The sequence below is a fragment of the Rhinopithecus roxellana genome, chromosome 12 (genome assembly GCF_007565055.1).
Source record: "Rhinopithecus roxellana isolate Shanxi Qingling chromosome 12, ASM756505v1, whole genome shotgun sequence".
NCBI lineage: Eukaryota > Metazoa > Chordata > Mammalia > Primates > Cercopithecidae > Rhinopithecus > Rhinopithecus roxellana.
Window position 1 is genome coordinate 115,952,014 of NC_044560.1, and position 15,632 is coordinate 115,967,645.

The following is a 15,632-nucleotide window of genomic DNA, read 5'->3' on the forward strand; positions in this document are numbered from 1 at the left end:
CTCAAGTGATCCATCCACCTCAGCCTCCCAAAGTGCTGGGATTACAGGTGTGAGCCACTGCGCCCAGCTGTATCTAGTCATCTTTAAAAGCCCTCCCACCTCTGAGAACCCGTGAGACTGAGCAGTCCTCTGGACCGGAGCTGGGGTGTGTCAGAGGCAAATCTTTGCCTACCTTCTCAGAACACCATATTCAGAGAAGGCCACTCAGGACAGATTTGTCAGGCTGTTCCGAATGCCCAGGTCTGGGATGAGATGGCCTATCCATGGAGGAGTTTTATTTTTTTTGAGACAGGGTCTCACTCTGTTGCTCAGGATAGAGTGCAGTGGTGTGATCTTGGCTCACTGCAGCCTCGGCTTCCTGGGTTCAAGTGATCCTCCTGCATCTGCGTCCCGAGTAGCTGTGTTACAAGAAAGGGGTCCTGATCCAGACGCCCAAGAGAAGGTTCTTGGATCTCACACAAGAAATAATTCAGGGCAAGGCGGTAAAGTGAAAGCAAGTTTATTAAGAAAGTAAAGGAACAAAAGAATGGCTGCTCCATAGACAAGAGTAGCTCCTAGAGCTGCTGGTTGCCCACTTTTATGGTTATTTCTTGATTATTTGCTAAGCAAGGGGTAGATTATTCATTCCTCCCCGTTTTAGGACGTATCGGGTAACTTCCTGACATTGCCATGGCATTTGTAAACTGTCATGGCACTGTCAGAAGTGTAGCAATGAGGACGGGCGACCAGAGGTCACTCTCGTGGCCAACTTGGTTTTGGTGGGACTTAGTTGGCTTCTTTACTGCAGTCTGTTTTATCAGCAAGGTCTTCATGACCTGTATCTTGTACCGACCTCCTGTCTCATCCTGTGACTTAGAATGCCTTCACAGTCTGGGAATGCAGCCCAGTGGGTCTCAGCCTCATTTTATTCAGCTCCTATTCCAGATGGAGTTACTCTGGTTCAAATGCCTCTGGCAGCTGGAACTACAGGCACACATCACCAAGCCCAGCTGTGTTTCGTTTTTGTAGAGACGAGGTTTCACCACGTTGCCCAGGCCAAACTCCTGGGCTCAAGCAAGCCACCCACCTGAGCCTCCCAAAGTGCTGGGATTATAGGCGTGAGCCACTGCACCCAGCCCATTTGGAGGATTTTGTTGTTGTTGTTGTTGAGATGGAGTCTTGCTCTGTTGCCCAGGCTGGAGTGCAATGGCGTGATCTTGGCTCACTGCAACCTCCGCCTCCAAGGTTCAAGCAATTCTCCTGCCTCAACTTCCCAAGTAAGTAGGACTACAGGCGCCTGCCACCATGTCCAGCTAATTTTTGTTAGTAGAGACGGGGTTTCACCAAGTTGGCCAGGCTGGTCTCGAACTCCTGACCTCAGGCGATCAGCCCATCTTGGACTCTCAAAGTGCTGGGATTACAGGTGTGAGCCACCGTGCCTGGCCAGATGTTTTTTGAGAGACAGAGAGAGAGAGACAGAGAGAGAGAGACAGAGAGAGAGAGAGAGAAACTTTGCACTCTGTTATCTTCAACCTCTTTCTTACTCCACCTTCCTTCCTAGCTGAGGTCCCAGTCCTAAAACCTAAGAGTCCTTCATTGGAACTTGACTTCTGCATAATCCGCCTGGGTGCCCTTGGGCATCCAGGCCTCGGGCCTGGATCTGATGCCTGGGAAGTTGAGCGTGGCATAATGGAGCTCGTCTTGGCTCTTCTGGGATTCTGGGGCTTGAGTGGATGATTTGGGTTCTGGGAAACTGGGCAACTGATGCTGCTTTTTCTGATTCTTCTTTGATTCTGGGGAGGGAGCACCTGGTGGAAGAGGGGTCCGAGAAGGACTGCTTGATGTGGCTTTCTGATTCCGATTCTGAGCCTGAGGGAAGAACCACCATCCTTCATTCATTCATTCAGCAAATATTTGAGCACTTACCACGCGTCGGGCACTGATTTACAGCACAGAGTGAAACTAAGTCCCTGCCCTTGCCTTGCTGAGCTTGTATTCCATCTTGGAAGGAGGAACAGACGATAATTAGCAAAAGTACAATGACTGGTAAGTGACAAATGCCATCAAGAAATTTGAGCACCTTCTAGAAGTCAGTGAGAGGAAGGCTGAGATGACCATTTAATAGGGCATCCAGGGAAGTTCAAGACCAGCCTGGCCAACATAGCAAAACCCAGTCTCTACCACAAATACAAAAATTAGCCAGGCGTGGTGACACATGCCTGTGGCCCCAGCTACTCAGGAGGCTCAGGCAGGAAAATCACTTGAACCTCAGAGGTGGAGGTCGTAGTGAGCTGAGATTGCACCACTGCACTCCAGCCTGTACAACAGAGAGAAACTCTGTTTCAAAAAAAAAAAAAAATTGATAGTCGGTCGCGGTGTCTCACACCTGTAATCCCAGCACTTTGGGAGGCTGAGGTGGATGGATCATCTGAAGTCAGGAGTTGGAGATCAGCCTGACCAACATGGTGAAACCTCATCTCTACTAAAAATACAAAAATTAGGGGGGTGTGGTGGTGCTTGCCTGTAATCCCAGCTACTTGGGAGGCTGAGGCAGGTGAATCGCTTGAACCAGGAGGCGGAGGTTGCAGTGAGCCAAGATCTTGCCACTGCACTCCAGCCTGGACAACAACAGTGAAGTCCCATCTCAAAAAATAAAATAAAAATAAAAAAATAAAATAAAGGATAGCATGCACGCACGGAGAGACAGGCTGGAGGGGGTGAGAACGGAAGCAGAGAAGGCATGCAGAAGGGGCCTGTGGTGCCCGGGAGAGAGGTATTGGTGCATGGCCTGTGGGAGTGAGGGAAGAGTAGGGAGAACTGGCTTGGTTGTATTTTGAAAGGAATTTGCTGATGGAGTGGTTGTGGGGTGATAAGAAGAGAGGAGTGAAACATGATTCTAAAGCTTTGGACTTGGCTGGGAAAATGTGGTCTTATTTGCTAAGATGGGGATAGAGATGGAGCATAAATGGTGGAATTAGTCTTTTTTTTTTTTCAGATGAAGTTTCACTCTTGTTGCCCAGGCTGGAGTGCAGTGGCGTGATCTCACTGCAACCTCCACCTCCTGGGTGCAAACGATTCTCTTGCCTCAGCCTCCTGAGTAGCTGGGATTACAGGTGCCCACCACCATGCCCAGCTAATTTTTTTGTATTTTTAGTAGAGATGGGGTTTCACCATGTTGCCCAGGCTGGTCTCAAACTCCTGGGCTCAAGCAATCCACCCACCTCAGCCTCCCAAAGTGCTGGGATTACAGGTGTGAGCCAGCATGCCCGTCCTTTTTCTTCTTGAGAGAGGGTCTCACTCTGTCAACCAGACTAGAGTGCCATGGCATAATCACGACTCACTGTAGCCTCCAACTTCCAGGTTCAAGAGATCCTCCCACCCCAGCCTCCCAAGTAGCTGGGACAATAGGCATGCACTACCACACCCGGCTAATTTTTAATTTGTTTTGTAGAGGAGAGGTCTCACTATGTTGCTCAGAATGGGGAATTATCTCACATTGGTTTTGGACAGGCTAAGTTTGAAGTGCTGATTAGACATCCACATGGAGATGTTGCATAGACAGTCTGCAGTTCACGGAAGGAGCCAGATGATAAAAATTTTGCAGTCATCAGCATAAGATGTTATCTCTTAATAATTTCCAGAATTTACAGAGTATTACCCAGGGGCCAGGTGATATTTTGTATATTTTATTATACAAGTACAATATATTTAACAACCAGCATCATCCTAGAAGGTGGCCGCTAGTATTATCTCCATGTTAGACAGCTAAAGAAATTGAGGCACGGAGAAATGAAGATACTTATTTCATTACACAGTGATGACAGCAGGATTTGAACCCATGCAGGCTGATTTCAGACCCCCTGTGCTGAATCCCTATGAGGTACAGCCTCCTGATGATACGCATAATTGTTAAGCAGTTAAGTGTGATTAGTAACATCAATGGTGGCAGTAATAATGGAATAATGGCTACCTATTGAGAAAGCGTATGTATTCTAATCCTCAAACCAACTCTCAAAGGAGACAGAGGAAGAAATGAAGGCTCAGAGGGGCTGAGCGACATGGCTGAGGTCTCATAGCTAGTAAGTGCCAGCCAGGATTTGAATTCAGTACTATCGCTGGCACTTTTCACACCTTGATGTCCGTAAGGGGTGCAGAAGTCTGAAAGTGGGGTGTCAGCTTTAGAGAAGAGAAAGAGCGGAAGCATGGCCCAGACACTCACCAGGGGGCCGGCCTTCGGGACCACATTGATGTAATCCAGGATCGTGCTGTGCCGGGAGAATCTGGGCCTTGGGGTCTCTGCCTGAGTCTGTCTCTTTGGTAGAATCTTCATGCTGAGGAAATGAACACACCTGTTTGTGCACTGTTGCACCTCCCTGTGACAGACTGCCACGTTTACTACTTGAGACCCTCACTACGACAGTTACTACTACTACTACTTGAGACCGTCATTATGAGACTGAAAGGAGGACAAACGTAGAAATGAAAACTCAAGACAAAAGAAACTATTTTAAAGGAAGGGGCCAGGGGAAGAAGAAGAGGGCTCCCTGCTTCTAGTGAGCAAGGGCAGCCATCTGAGCCTCTGCAGCCCTTCGTATTTATTGGGTAGAAAGAGCAGGGAGCAGGGAGGTAATGACTGATCAGCTGTTTAATTGATCACAGGTTCATATGATTACTAACAAGCTTCAGATGTGCCTAATAACAAGAAACACTTTGCTTGGGGTGTGACTACCCTCAGTATTCCTTCCGGGAAGCAGACGCAGTTTGTCGGTTTGCCAACATTCTGAATTTATGAGAACAGTTTGCTGTTTACTTGTATAGCCTCCAGTGGTATACTGAGATGATCACGAGCCTCACTCTTTCGGCCTGCAACACCTCCCCTCTTCCTGGTCCAGGCCCCAGACCCCGCTACTCCTCCTCTTAACCTACATGATCAGGGCGAGGCAGAGGAAAAGAAGAGCCGTGATGCCAATTCCCAGAAACGCTCCGTTGGAGAATGCCGTTGAGATGAGTCCCTTCTTATCTGCACATGGAGAGGGTCAGGTGGGCATTTCCCATCCACGCAGGGCTCACGAAACCCACTCGTCACTCAGCATTCAGGCTTCCAGTTTCCATTGCGGACATTGTATCTGCAACCCCTCTGTTTACTTTTAGGAAACCCTGCCACACCCCGGCCCAGGTGTTAGGACTTCCCATTGTGTTTTCCTGTCGACATACAGATGCCACGGGTCTCTTGTGTCCCTCCGAGCTCCTGCTTCAACCACAGGACCCTACTCTTTGCCCCACTCAGCTTCTCCTCCAAGACCCTCGGCATTCAGGAGGCCCCCTAACCTGGAAGCTGCAGGATGGATCCACTCTGGGCCCCATGGACGTTCCAGGCCTCACAGCTGAGCCTGAGGCCGGAGCTGAGCCCTCCATGGAGGCTCAGGGAGCTGTTGGCCCAGGGCCCGACTGAGCTGGGGGTGACCTCAAAGGAGTCCTGGCTGCTGTTCCCCTCCAGCAGCTCCTCCCCAAGCCACCAATGCAGAGAGGGGGCCGGGCTGGCTTGGGAGGAGCAGCTGCAATGCAGACCCTCAGCCTCCCAGGAGCAGGAGGGGCCTAGTAGCTGTGGGGGGTCTGTGGGGAGGGAGGACAGGACTCAGCAGGGGCCCCTTCCTGGGACCCAGGTGCCCCCCTTTCCCCACTCACAGTGCACAGAGAGGCTGAGAGAGACGTGCTGGGAGCCCAGCGGGTGCTGAGCGTGGCAGGTGAACTCTCCTTCATGCTCCATTTGAACCCGAGGCAGCTCCAGGACCCCGGGGTCTGAGGGCTGGGAGGGGCTCAGAATCTGTCCCCCCTGGGTCCAGCTCAGCCTGGCTGGGGGGATGCTGTGGGTGACACAGACCAGGCGCAGGCTTTGGCCCTCCAGGACTGGGAGGGACGTGCCATTCCCGAGGTTTTCCAGGACTAGGGAAGGAAGGGGCAGAATTCATGTGCAGCTCAGGGCTCAGGGACCCTCCTGCGTGGGGACCCTCCAGATGCCTGGGCCCCCAATTTGGCACCGAGAGGCCCTGGCTCCTCTGTCCTCTTTCCTACCTGTCCTGTTTGCTTGGGAAACCATCACTCTCAAGTTGTCTGGAGGATCTGAAATGGAGAGAGGGGACCGGCTCTAGACGGGCCAGGGGCTTCCCTCTGGGTAAAGGGAAGCATCCTGGAGACTGAGGTGGGGGAAGTGGGTGGGATAGAAGGGCAGTACAGAATCACCCACTGAGTTCCAGACACAAACTGCATGAGGGTCTATACAGGTAAGGTCAGTCCCTGAGGCCTGGGGCTCTAGGCCCCCTCAGCTCTGGGACCCTGAGCCCAGCCCCTGCATCCCCACCTGTTCTGCCCTCCTAGAAGGACCCCAGGCCCCTGCTGGGCACACTCACACTGCACAGAGAGGTCCAGGGCTCGCTGCTGGGAGCCAAGCCTGTTCTCTGCTCGGCAGGTGTAGCGCCCTGAATCCCCGGCCTTCACCCCGGGCAGCTCCAGCCCCAGGGGTCTGGGGCCCCAGGGGTGGGATGAGGAGAGGACTCTGTCCTGCAGGACCCAGCTCAGTGTGGCGGGGGGCTGGCTGTCAGCAGCACAGAGGAGCCGCAGGAACTGGCCTTTCTGGGCTTCCAGGTATGGGACATTTCCCTGGGGCTGGAGCTCCAGGGCTGGAGTGGGAGGAAAAAAAAAAGAGAGAGAGGGAGGGAGAAAGAGAGAAGAGAGAAGGGGCACAGGGAAGAGCACATCCCCTCATCCCCTGAAGCCTTTTCATCTAAAGAGGACTGGCCCAGCCCCAGCCCGACGGCCCTCAGTACCTGACGTGTTGTCACGGAAAATGCTGATAACAAGATCTCTGGGGGCGTCTGCAACAAGATTGTGAGCTGGCTTCAGGGAGGGATGGTTTGTTCCCACAACCGGAAAAATTCCCCCAGGGAAAAGAAAGTCAGACTATCCCGGGAAGACAAGTGGCCAACCAGTGCCCTAGCTCACTCGTGTGGACCAGACGCCATTCCCATCCCTCTCCCAGGGCTGCATCAGTGTCCTGGGACCCCACGGCATCCTCTCCCTGGACGCTCCTGAGCTGGGAGCCGCTCACTGCCCCGCTGGGCTCCTCCCCCTCCCCTGTCTCCCCGCCCCTCCCCGCACCCACCGGGTCTGTCTGCACGCCCCAGCGTCCCAGGCCACACTCACAGGCCACGCGGAGTCGGACGGTCCTCTGTGCACTCACACCCTTTCTGGAGAAGTCCACATGGCAGGTGAGGTCGGTGTCGTGATCCTGGGGGCTGGGTGTGAAGCTGAGCACTGAGAAGTGGGAGGTGGTTGGTTTGGTTCCTTGAGAGGAGAGGGCAGCCCCCGTCCAGGAGAAAGAAGGGGCTAGACATTCCTCAAAGGCCCAGTTAAACACACAGATGACCGTCACCGGCTGCCTGGGCTCCAGGGTCTCGGGGATGTAGATATCAGGCTTCTGAGTCAGGGCTGAGACAGAGATGGGGTGGGGGGGTTCTAATGCTGCAGGGATCCCTGAGAGCCCTCTCTGCTCAGCCCATAGCCTGTCCTTAGGGTCCCTCCCCAGTGTGAGACGCAGGGGTTCCCATCCCATTCCATACCTGTTACTTTTAGAAAGAACCCATTGTTCATGAAATTGTATCTCACATATCTTCCTCTCTCCACCCGAAAGAAGTACCGTGCCTCATCCTCCCTCTGCGCATCTCTGATCACCAAGGAGCAGCTCCCCTTGCTGGGATCCCCAGTGAGCTGGAATCGGCCCTGGGTGCTCATTTCCACCTTTCGACTCTGGTCGTTTGTCGCCACTGGAGCACCCTTGCTTGTCTCAGTCCCTGCTTTGAACCAGTAGCCATAAGCTGGGGTAGACTCTGTCCAGTCCTTTGAGGGGTACTTGAAAGAGCAGGGCACAGAGACACACAGGCCCTCCGGCACCGTCACCGACTCCTGCACTTGTATCCAGAAGCTCAAATCCATAGCCTGGAACCCTGTGGGGAGACAGAGGCTCAACCTGCAACCCCAGTCCTAGCTCCGCCCCAGGTCCTTTCTGGCCCTCAGCCCACTCACCGCCCAGCAGCGAGGACAGCAGCAGCGGCAGTAGCATCTCGGCATAGGAGGCACGGGACCTGCCTGAGTCAGGCCTATTCTCTGGTCGTGCTGTGAGTGGCTCAGGGCTCTTGGCAGAAGGGGAAGCTGAGGGCGGAAGCTGAGCCCTGGGGCCTGATGCATGAAATAAGCTTCAGATGCTAAGGTCACAACTCCTTTCCCTTCCTCTGCACTCTCCAGCCCACCTTGCCCAGTTGTCCTCTGGGTCTCCTAGGGGCCCAGCCTGGCCTTGGGCTTGTTGAGCTGGTCCTTCCAGAGCTCCCTGTGTAGGAGGAGAGAGCAGGCTTGTGTCTATCCTGGGGGCCTGGCTGGGGGTGGGGTAGTGAGGTAGGGGCTCTCCCTCTGGGCCCTGGGTCATTGAAAAAGCAGAAGTGAAAAATCCACAGTGAGCTACCCTTGTCTGGGCCACTGGTGGTGTAGGTGGTGGGTACAGGGGAAGGGACAGATAAAATGCAGGATGCCTGGTTAAAGCTTTCACAGATAAATTGTTTTGTTTCTTTTTTAGTATAAGTATGTCCCAAATGCTGCATGGGATATACTTATACTAAAAAGCAAATTTGTTTATTTGAAATTCAAATTATTTATTTATTTATTTATTTTGAGATAGAATCTCACTCTGTCACCCAGGCTGCAGTACAGTGGCACAATCTCTGCTCACTGCAACCTCCGCCTCCCAGGCCCAAGCGATTCTCCTGCCTCAGCCTCCTGAGTCTGGGATTACAGGTCCGTGCCACCACACCGAGCTAATTTTTGTATTTTTAGTAGAGATGGGGTTTCACCATGTTGGCCAGGCTAGTTTCAAACTCCTGACCTCAAATGATCCACCTGCCTTGGCCTCCCAAAGTGCTGGGATTACAGGTGTGAGCTGCTGCACCTGGCCTGAAATTCAAATTTAACTGAGCATGTTGAATTTCTTTTTTTCTAAATCTGGCCACCCTAGGGTGGTGTCAGCCCCATCCCTTCATGCTTCCTGGTGAGCTCACTGACCCTTGGTCCCCAGAAGCACCCTCCTGCCCCCACTGGGCCCTAGTCCACTTCCCAATCTCCCTTCCTCCTCTGTCATTCAACTGGGACACCCATTGGGATTAGAACACATATGCCCAAAAGTAGTGCTGATGGGAGGAGTTTGAGGAAAGGTGGGAGTTGGGGGCAGAGTGAGGGAAACAGACTAGGGAAGGGGGAATTTGCAATGAGTGGAGTAAACTCTACAAGATGTTTTCCCCTCACTGAGATCTTCCTGAAATGACTCTGTTTGGGTCACACAGAGACACAGAACTCATCCTTCAACCTCCACACACCTTGGGTATCGAGTACTGAGCTTCAGGGAGACTTGGAGGTGAATCCTCCATGGTGGGTCAGCTCCAGGGCCCCAGGTTAGTAAATGAAGATTCTTAGAAACAGGAAAGCTCAGAAGGTCCCCTAAATGACGCAGATGCTGGACAGACATTCAGGATGGGACCTGGGGAGGAAGTGGTCAGCTCTTCCTGGCGGAGGGGTCAGGAGAGGCCTCCTGGAGGAGATGACCCACCTCCTGCCCCGTCCTGGTTCTTTCATCCATGGTATTTTTATGTTTTGTTTTTGAGACAAGGTCTTGCTCTGCTGCCCAGGCTGGAGTGCAGTGGTGTGATCATGGCTCACTGCAGCCTCAATCTTCTGGGCTCAAGCAATCTTCCCACCTCAGCCTTGCAACTAGCCGGGACTACAGGCACACACCACCACACCCAGCTAATTTTTTATTTTTGTAGTTTTTGTAGAGACAGAGGTTTTTTGAGACAGAGTTTCCCTCTTGTGGCCCAGGTTGGAGTGCAATGGTGTGATCTTGGCTCACCACAACCTCCACCTCCTGGGTTCAAGTGATTCCCCTGCTTCTGCCTCCCGAGTAGCTGGGACTACAGACATGCGCCACCATGCCTGGCTGATTTTGTATTTTTAGAAAAGATGGGGTTTCTTCATGTTGGTCAGGCTGGTCTCAAACTCCTGGGCTCCAGCGATCCTCCCGCCTTGGCCTCCCAAAGTGCTGGGATTACAGGTGTGTGCCACAGCCTCATCCACTGTATCAGTCGCTTGAGCTGTTATAACAGCGTGCCCCAGACAGAGGGGCTGAAACAACGACACTGACTTCCTCACAGTTCTGGGGCTAGACGTCCAAAACCAAGGTGTGGTTCCTTCTAGGGCCTCTGCTTGGCTTGCAGATGCCACTTCTCCCTGTGTCCTCACACAGCCGTTCCCCTGTGGGTGTCTGTTTCCTCAACTCCTGCTCTTATAAGAACTTACAAGAACTCAAGTCATATTGGACTAGGCCCACTCTAGTCCAAATGACTGACCTCATTTCAATCGGCCCTCGGTATGCACAGGTCCCACATCCCGGAATTCAACAACCTGCCCATCACGGCATTTAAATACAAAACCAACAAAAGCCAACATAACCATACAAAACAGCATGAATTAAAAATACAGCATAACAACTATTTACACCGCATTACACTGTATTAGGTGTGGTAAGTAACCTGGAGATGGGAGGATGTGCAGAGGTCCCATGCAGACACTACTGTATAAGGCAGCTGAGCATCATAGATTTTGGTATCCAAGGAGTGGGGATCCTGGAACCAATCCCCCACTAACACAGCGGAACAACTGTATCTCTTTAAAGACTCTGCATGTACAGCCACATTCTTAGGTACTGGAGGTTGGGACTTCAACACAGAAAATAGGTGGGGGGAGGGGGAACACAATTCGGACCCTAATATCCACCTCTCCCCACCATTTTTTTTTTTTTTTTTTTTTGAGAGAGAGTGTTGCTCTGTTGCCCAGGATGGAGTGCAGTGGCATGATCTAGGCTAACTGCAACCTCTGCCTCTCTGGTTCAAGCAATTCTCTTGGCACAGGCTGATGAGTAGCTGGGACTACAGGCACCCGCCCCCACGCCTGGCTAATTTTCATGTTTTTAAATTTTATTATTTTTTTGAGACAGGGTTGTGCTCTGTCGCCCAGGCTGGAGTGCACTGGCATGATCTCAGCTCACTGCAACCTCTACCTCTCGGGTTCAAAGGATTCTCCTGTGTCAGCCTCCCGAGTAGCTGGGATTACAGGCACCTACCACCATGCCCAGCTAAGTTTTGTATTTTCAGTAGAGACGGGGTTTCACCGTGTTGGCCAGGCTGGTTTCGAACTCGTGATCTCAGGTGACCCTCTCGCCTCGGCCTCCCAAAGTGCTGGGATTACAGGGTGAGCCACCACGCCTGGCTCCACCTTCCCTTTGATCCCTGCTTCCCTGTGACCTAACATGGGCCTTCTCTGAGGACACCAGCCTCCTTCCCCCAGGGGAGCTCTTGTGTTGGGGGACATCACACCTTCCTCTCCACAGAGCTCAGAAAAGGGCCTCTCCCAGGGAGGAGTGTGGGGAGGAAGGGTGCCTGGGTCCTGGTGGAGGTGGGTCCCTAACGAGCTGATCTCTAGGACCCCCAGCCTGGGCCCAAGCCCCACCTCTGCCTTTGAGCATTTCACACCCATGGAATCAGCTGACAGGAGCCAGGAGAGCCACAGGGTCTCCCTCCTCCCGCGGGTTTCTCCACATCGCTGCTCCCTCCCATTCCCCTCTCTTCACTTTTCCGAGTTCCTGTGGTTTCTGTGGTCTCCTCACCATGTCCCCTTCTCTAGCGAGGCCAGAGCTCCCGACGCCCCCACTTGCTCCCAGCACTTCCTGCTCAACCCTGCCTCCCTGCCTTGGTCAGACAAGACTGGAGAGGCTGCCAGGGGCCCCAGGACTGGTTTCTGGTCAGCCTCAAGTCTGTCTTCTGGCCTGAGAAGGACACAAAGATGCTGAAATGAATTCAAAGTTTTCCCTGAACTTCTTCCCTCCAAAACCAGCTCCCTCAATACCACCCCCGAACCCCTGCACCCGCCTCTCCTTCATTCAGCAGGGGCTATGCGCCTCCTCTTCGTCCATAATTCCACACGGAGGGGCTTAGGAAGCCCCACCCAGGCTCCAGACCCCGGAGCTGCACGAGGACACAGGTGGGCGCTGGGAGGAAGGGCGGGGACGGTGGCAGGTTGAGGAGGCACAGGCGGGAGGGTCTGACGGGTGGGGGCAGGATCCCGCCCTGGGGGCGCAGGTGCGGCCTGAGGACCGCGTCCTGAGGAGGGAGGGGTGAGGGCCAGGGTCCTGGCGAGGATGGAGAGCCCAAGAGTGGCTGCAGCTGAGACCCCCAGGGAGCCCAGGAGGTTTTGTCGGAAGAAGGGGCATCTGGACCTTCCCTGACCAGCGTCTTTGTGTCCTTTGAACTCCGGACCTGGTCCTGGGTTCCTCCCACCTCGGGCTGTACTGCAGTTCAGGACACCGCCCCCAGGGGGCGCTCTGCACCGCGGAGCCCCAGGCCCCAGAGCCTGCGCTGTCCATGGTCCTGCAGAAGGGAGGCTCCCAGGGAAACGAGTCCCAGGCTCTGGACACATTACCAGATAGTACTCTCTAAAAAGGCTACTTTTTCGCCGCAACTTAGAACCAGATCTCCTCCAGGGGAATCACATTAGAGCAAAAACGAAGTCACCATGGTCACTCCACTTCTCTCATCCCAAACCCACCCTCCCCAAAATATAAAGCCCTTCAAAATATTCACGCTCTTTACAGCGTTATTCTCAAATGATTTCCACCCAGGCACATCAAGCATGTGATGTCCACATAAGAAAATGCTTTCCTGGGGGCTTTTCAGGTCATGCATCTTTGTTTTGTTTGGGTTGGGGTCGTGTATATTTCAGGGGCTCTTAGTCGGGCCTCAGTCCTTTTCTTTTCAAGTCAGAATAACACGTTGCAAGGCAAGAAGAGTGAAATATCACTAGAGGAGAAAGTTGGATTCATCCTAATTTCTAGTGAAGGAAAAATTTTGCAAGCGCAACGCTTTGTTGTCAGATATAATGGTTACTTACTGATGTGTGAATGTGATACGACACTCACTTGAAGTATGTTTTCCAAAGTAAGATTCAACTCCTTATGTCAAACCCCAAAGCTGTCTGTGATCTGAAACCTGTTACATATGTGTATTTCAGATATTTCCCCCATCTGTTAACTTTTCTTTTACTCTCCTGTTATTTACAGAACAGCAGGACACTTGCTCTCCAAAACATGAGTTACCCATGAAATGATTGCCTACTGTGGATGGAAAAGAAGAGCCAAGAAAATAAAAACAGCCCTAGAGTAAAGAGAACACTGGGACTATCATAGGAGAGAGTGAAAGGTAAGGAGCCTTAAAAAGGCCAACCTCGGCCAGGTGTAGTGGCTCATGCCTGTAATCCCAGCACTTTGGGAGGCCAAGAAGGACAGATTACCTAAAGTTAGCAGTTCGAGACCAGCCTTGTTGAAGGTTGGTGGTGAAACCCCATCTCTACTAAAAATACAAAAAAAATTATCTGGGTGTGGTGTTGGGCACCTGTAAGCCCAGCTACTTGGGAGGCTGAGGCAGGAGAATCACTTGAACCCAGGAGGCGGAGGTTGCAGTGAGCTGAGACAGCACCAGTATACTCCAGGCTGGGTGACACAGCAAGACTCCATCTCAAAAAAAAAAAAAAAAAAAAAAAAAAGTCAATCTAAATGCAAATGACTTTCAAGAAAAAAACACCAATGCCATTTAATGGAATATAACAAAATCAAGCAGACAACCACATAAAAATCACAATGTGCAGTATTTAGAGATAAGAAAATCAGAAAAAATTACATAAATATCACTTTTGATTGTCCACATTTGACCAGAACTATAAATTTACAGATCCGAGATACTCAATCTACTTGAAACAGGATATCACTCTCTCTCTTAATCTTCTCTACCTTTTTCTATCACACACACTCCTGCTCTCCACACAGAAAGGGACATAATAATCAAATAATTAAAATTCAGTGACAAACAGAAAATATTAAAATTAGTCAGTGAAAAATGCAAACTTCCAACCAAGAAGTAAAAATTAATATTAGGCTTGGCCCAGTAGCTCACACCTGTAATCCCAGCACCTTGGGAGGCCAAGGTGGGCGGCCTTGCTTGAGGCCAGGAATTTGAGATCACCATAGGCAACAAAGCAAGACCTTGTATCTACCAAAAAAATTTAAGGTCAGGCACGGTGGCTCATGCCTGTAGTCCCAGCATTTTGGGAGGCTGAGGTGAATGGATCACGAGGTCGGGAGTTCGAGACCACCCTGGCCAACATGGTGAAACCCTGTCTCTACTAAGAAAAAATACAAAAATTAGGTGTGGTGATGCATGCCTGTAATCCCAGCTACATGGGAGGCTGAGGCAGGAGAATCGCTTGAACCTGGGAGGCAAAGGTTGCAGTGAGCTGAGACTGCGCCATTGCACTCCAGCCTGGGCAACTCCGTCTCAAAAAAAAAAAAAAAAAGAAAGAAAAAAGAACTGTTCTTAATAAACGTGATATGGAGTTTATACCAACACATTATGGGGATGAATTAGTGGCCTATCAAAATCACATTAAAGTAAGCATGGAGAGCAGGATATTACATGGATTATAACTCAAATCAGTGATAACATATATCAGTCTATTTCCTTTCTTGCCCTCCCAACCATTCCAATAGAGCCATCAGGAAGCGGTGTGGAAAACAGAGGTGAGGGGTGGAGAGAGGTCGTTCTGCACAGGAGGTGGGACCGAGGCACCCAGGAGCCCTTGCTCCAGCCACGTGCAGGGTGACAGTCTTAGGACACATGGTCTGAAGGACCCTCGCCTCCACTGGGGCCCTGGAGCTCAGACCTCAGCTCTCCTGTGAGGAGGGAGCTCAGTCACTGCAAGCAGCCCTATCCCTTTGAGAGCCCCTGAGCCTGTGTGGGAAACCCAGTTGTGAGAGGAGAGACCAGTGCTGTGGAAGGTGTGCTCTAGGGAGGAGAGGATGGGTGAAGCCACTCAGGGATCTGAGGGCTCAAGTTATAGAACAACTTGAGAAGGGCTTCTCCCCTGTGCAGTAGATCCAGGTGACGTCACAGGTGAAAAGAAAGCCATCCCCATTACGGCTCCCCGAGCAGGCTGAGGGGCAGAAGCCAGGAGCTCCACTGCTCTCCAGAAATTTGGGAGCAGGAACAGGCGGTACAGCAGGGGGCTAGGAGAAGGAAAACAGAGGTGGCAGTGTCCTCAGCCCACTCTTCCCTTGCCTAAGGCGCCCCCAGCAAAAGCAAGTGTTCTGCTAACACTCACCCGACACAGCCAGGCTCAGGGAGATGAGTGGGAGCCCAGTGGGTGAATTCTCCTCTGTCCCCTAAAACCACCCGGGACAGTTCCATGACCTGGGGATGCAAGTGTTGGCAGGGGCCCAGGATCAAGCTGCCCTGGGACCAGCTCAGCTTGGCAGAAGGGCTGCTGTCAGCATCACAGACCAGGTGCAGGGAGTGCCCTCCTCCACCTGCAGAGAGGTGGCATTGTCCAAAATCTGTGGGACTAGGGAGACTGAGAGAGCTGGAGGGGCAGGGCTGAGAGGCCCTTCTCTCCCTGTGCCCTCCCCCAGACTCAGGAGAGGAAACAGCATTTCTGAAACAAGCATCACAAGCAAG

The 15,632-nt window shown here is 52.1% G+C and overlaps 1 protein-coding gene and 1 long non-coding RNA gene across 5 annotated transcripts; one reads left to right on the forward strand and one right to left on the reverse strand.

Annotated features, from left to right (window-relative positions):
* Nucleotides 1-482: 482 nt before the first annotated feature.
* On the reverse strand, nt 483-8,387 carry SIGLEC10 (sialic acid binding Ig like lectin 10). Of its 4 annotated transcripts, none has more exons than XM_010376567.2 (11): nt 8,059-8,387; nt 7,596-7,979; nt 7,180-7,290; nt 6,804-6,851; nt 6,387-6,656; nt 6,052-6,099; nt 5,665-5,922; nt 5,308-5,592; nt 4,906-4,999; nt 4,199-4,310; nt 484-1,848 (listed from the first exon to the last, which is right to left on the reverse strand). In XM_010376567.2, exons 1-11 carry the CDS (start codon nt 8,093-8,095, stop codon nt 1,573-1,575), a joined length of 1,923 nt encoding a protein of 640 aa, XP_010374869.1. In that variant the 5' UTR covers nt 8,096-8,387; the 3' UTR covers nt 484-1,572. The 4 variants fall into 4 exon arrangements, with proteins under 4 accessions (XP_010374872.1, XP_010374869.1, XP_010374868.1 ...); XM_010376566.2 differs by having other exon boundaries at nt 7,180-7,464; nt 8,059-8,386; XM_010376570.2 differs by lacking the exon at nt 5,308-5,592 and having other exon boundaries at nt 483-1,848; nt 8,059-8,385.
* Nucleotides 1,785-5,305, forward strand: LOC115900770. The gene is made up of 3 exons (XR_004060414.1): nt 1,785-2,025; nt 4,872-5,019; nt 5,131-5,305. It is a non-coding gene; the product is annotated as an uncharacterized LOC115900770 (long non-coding RNA).
* Nucleotides 8,388-15,632: the final 7,245 nt, after the last annotated feature.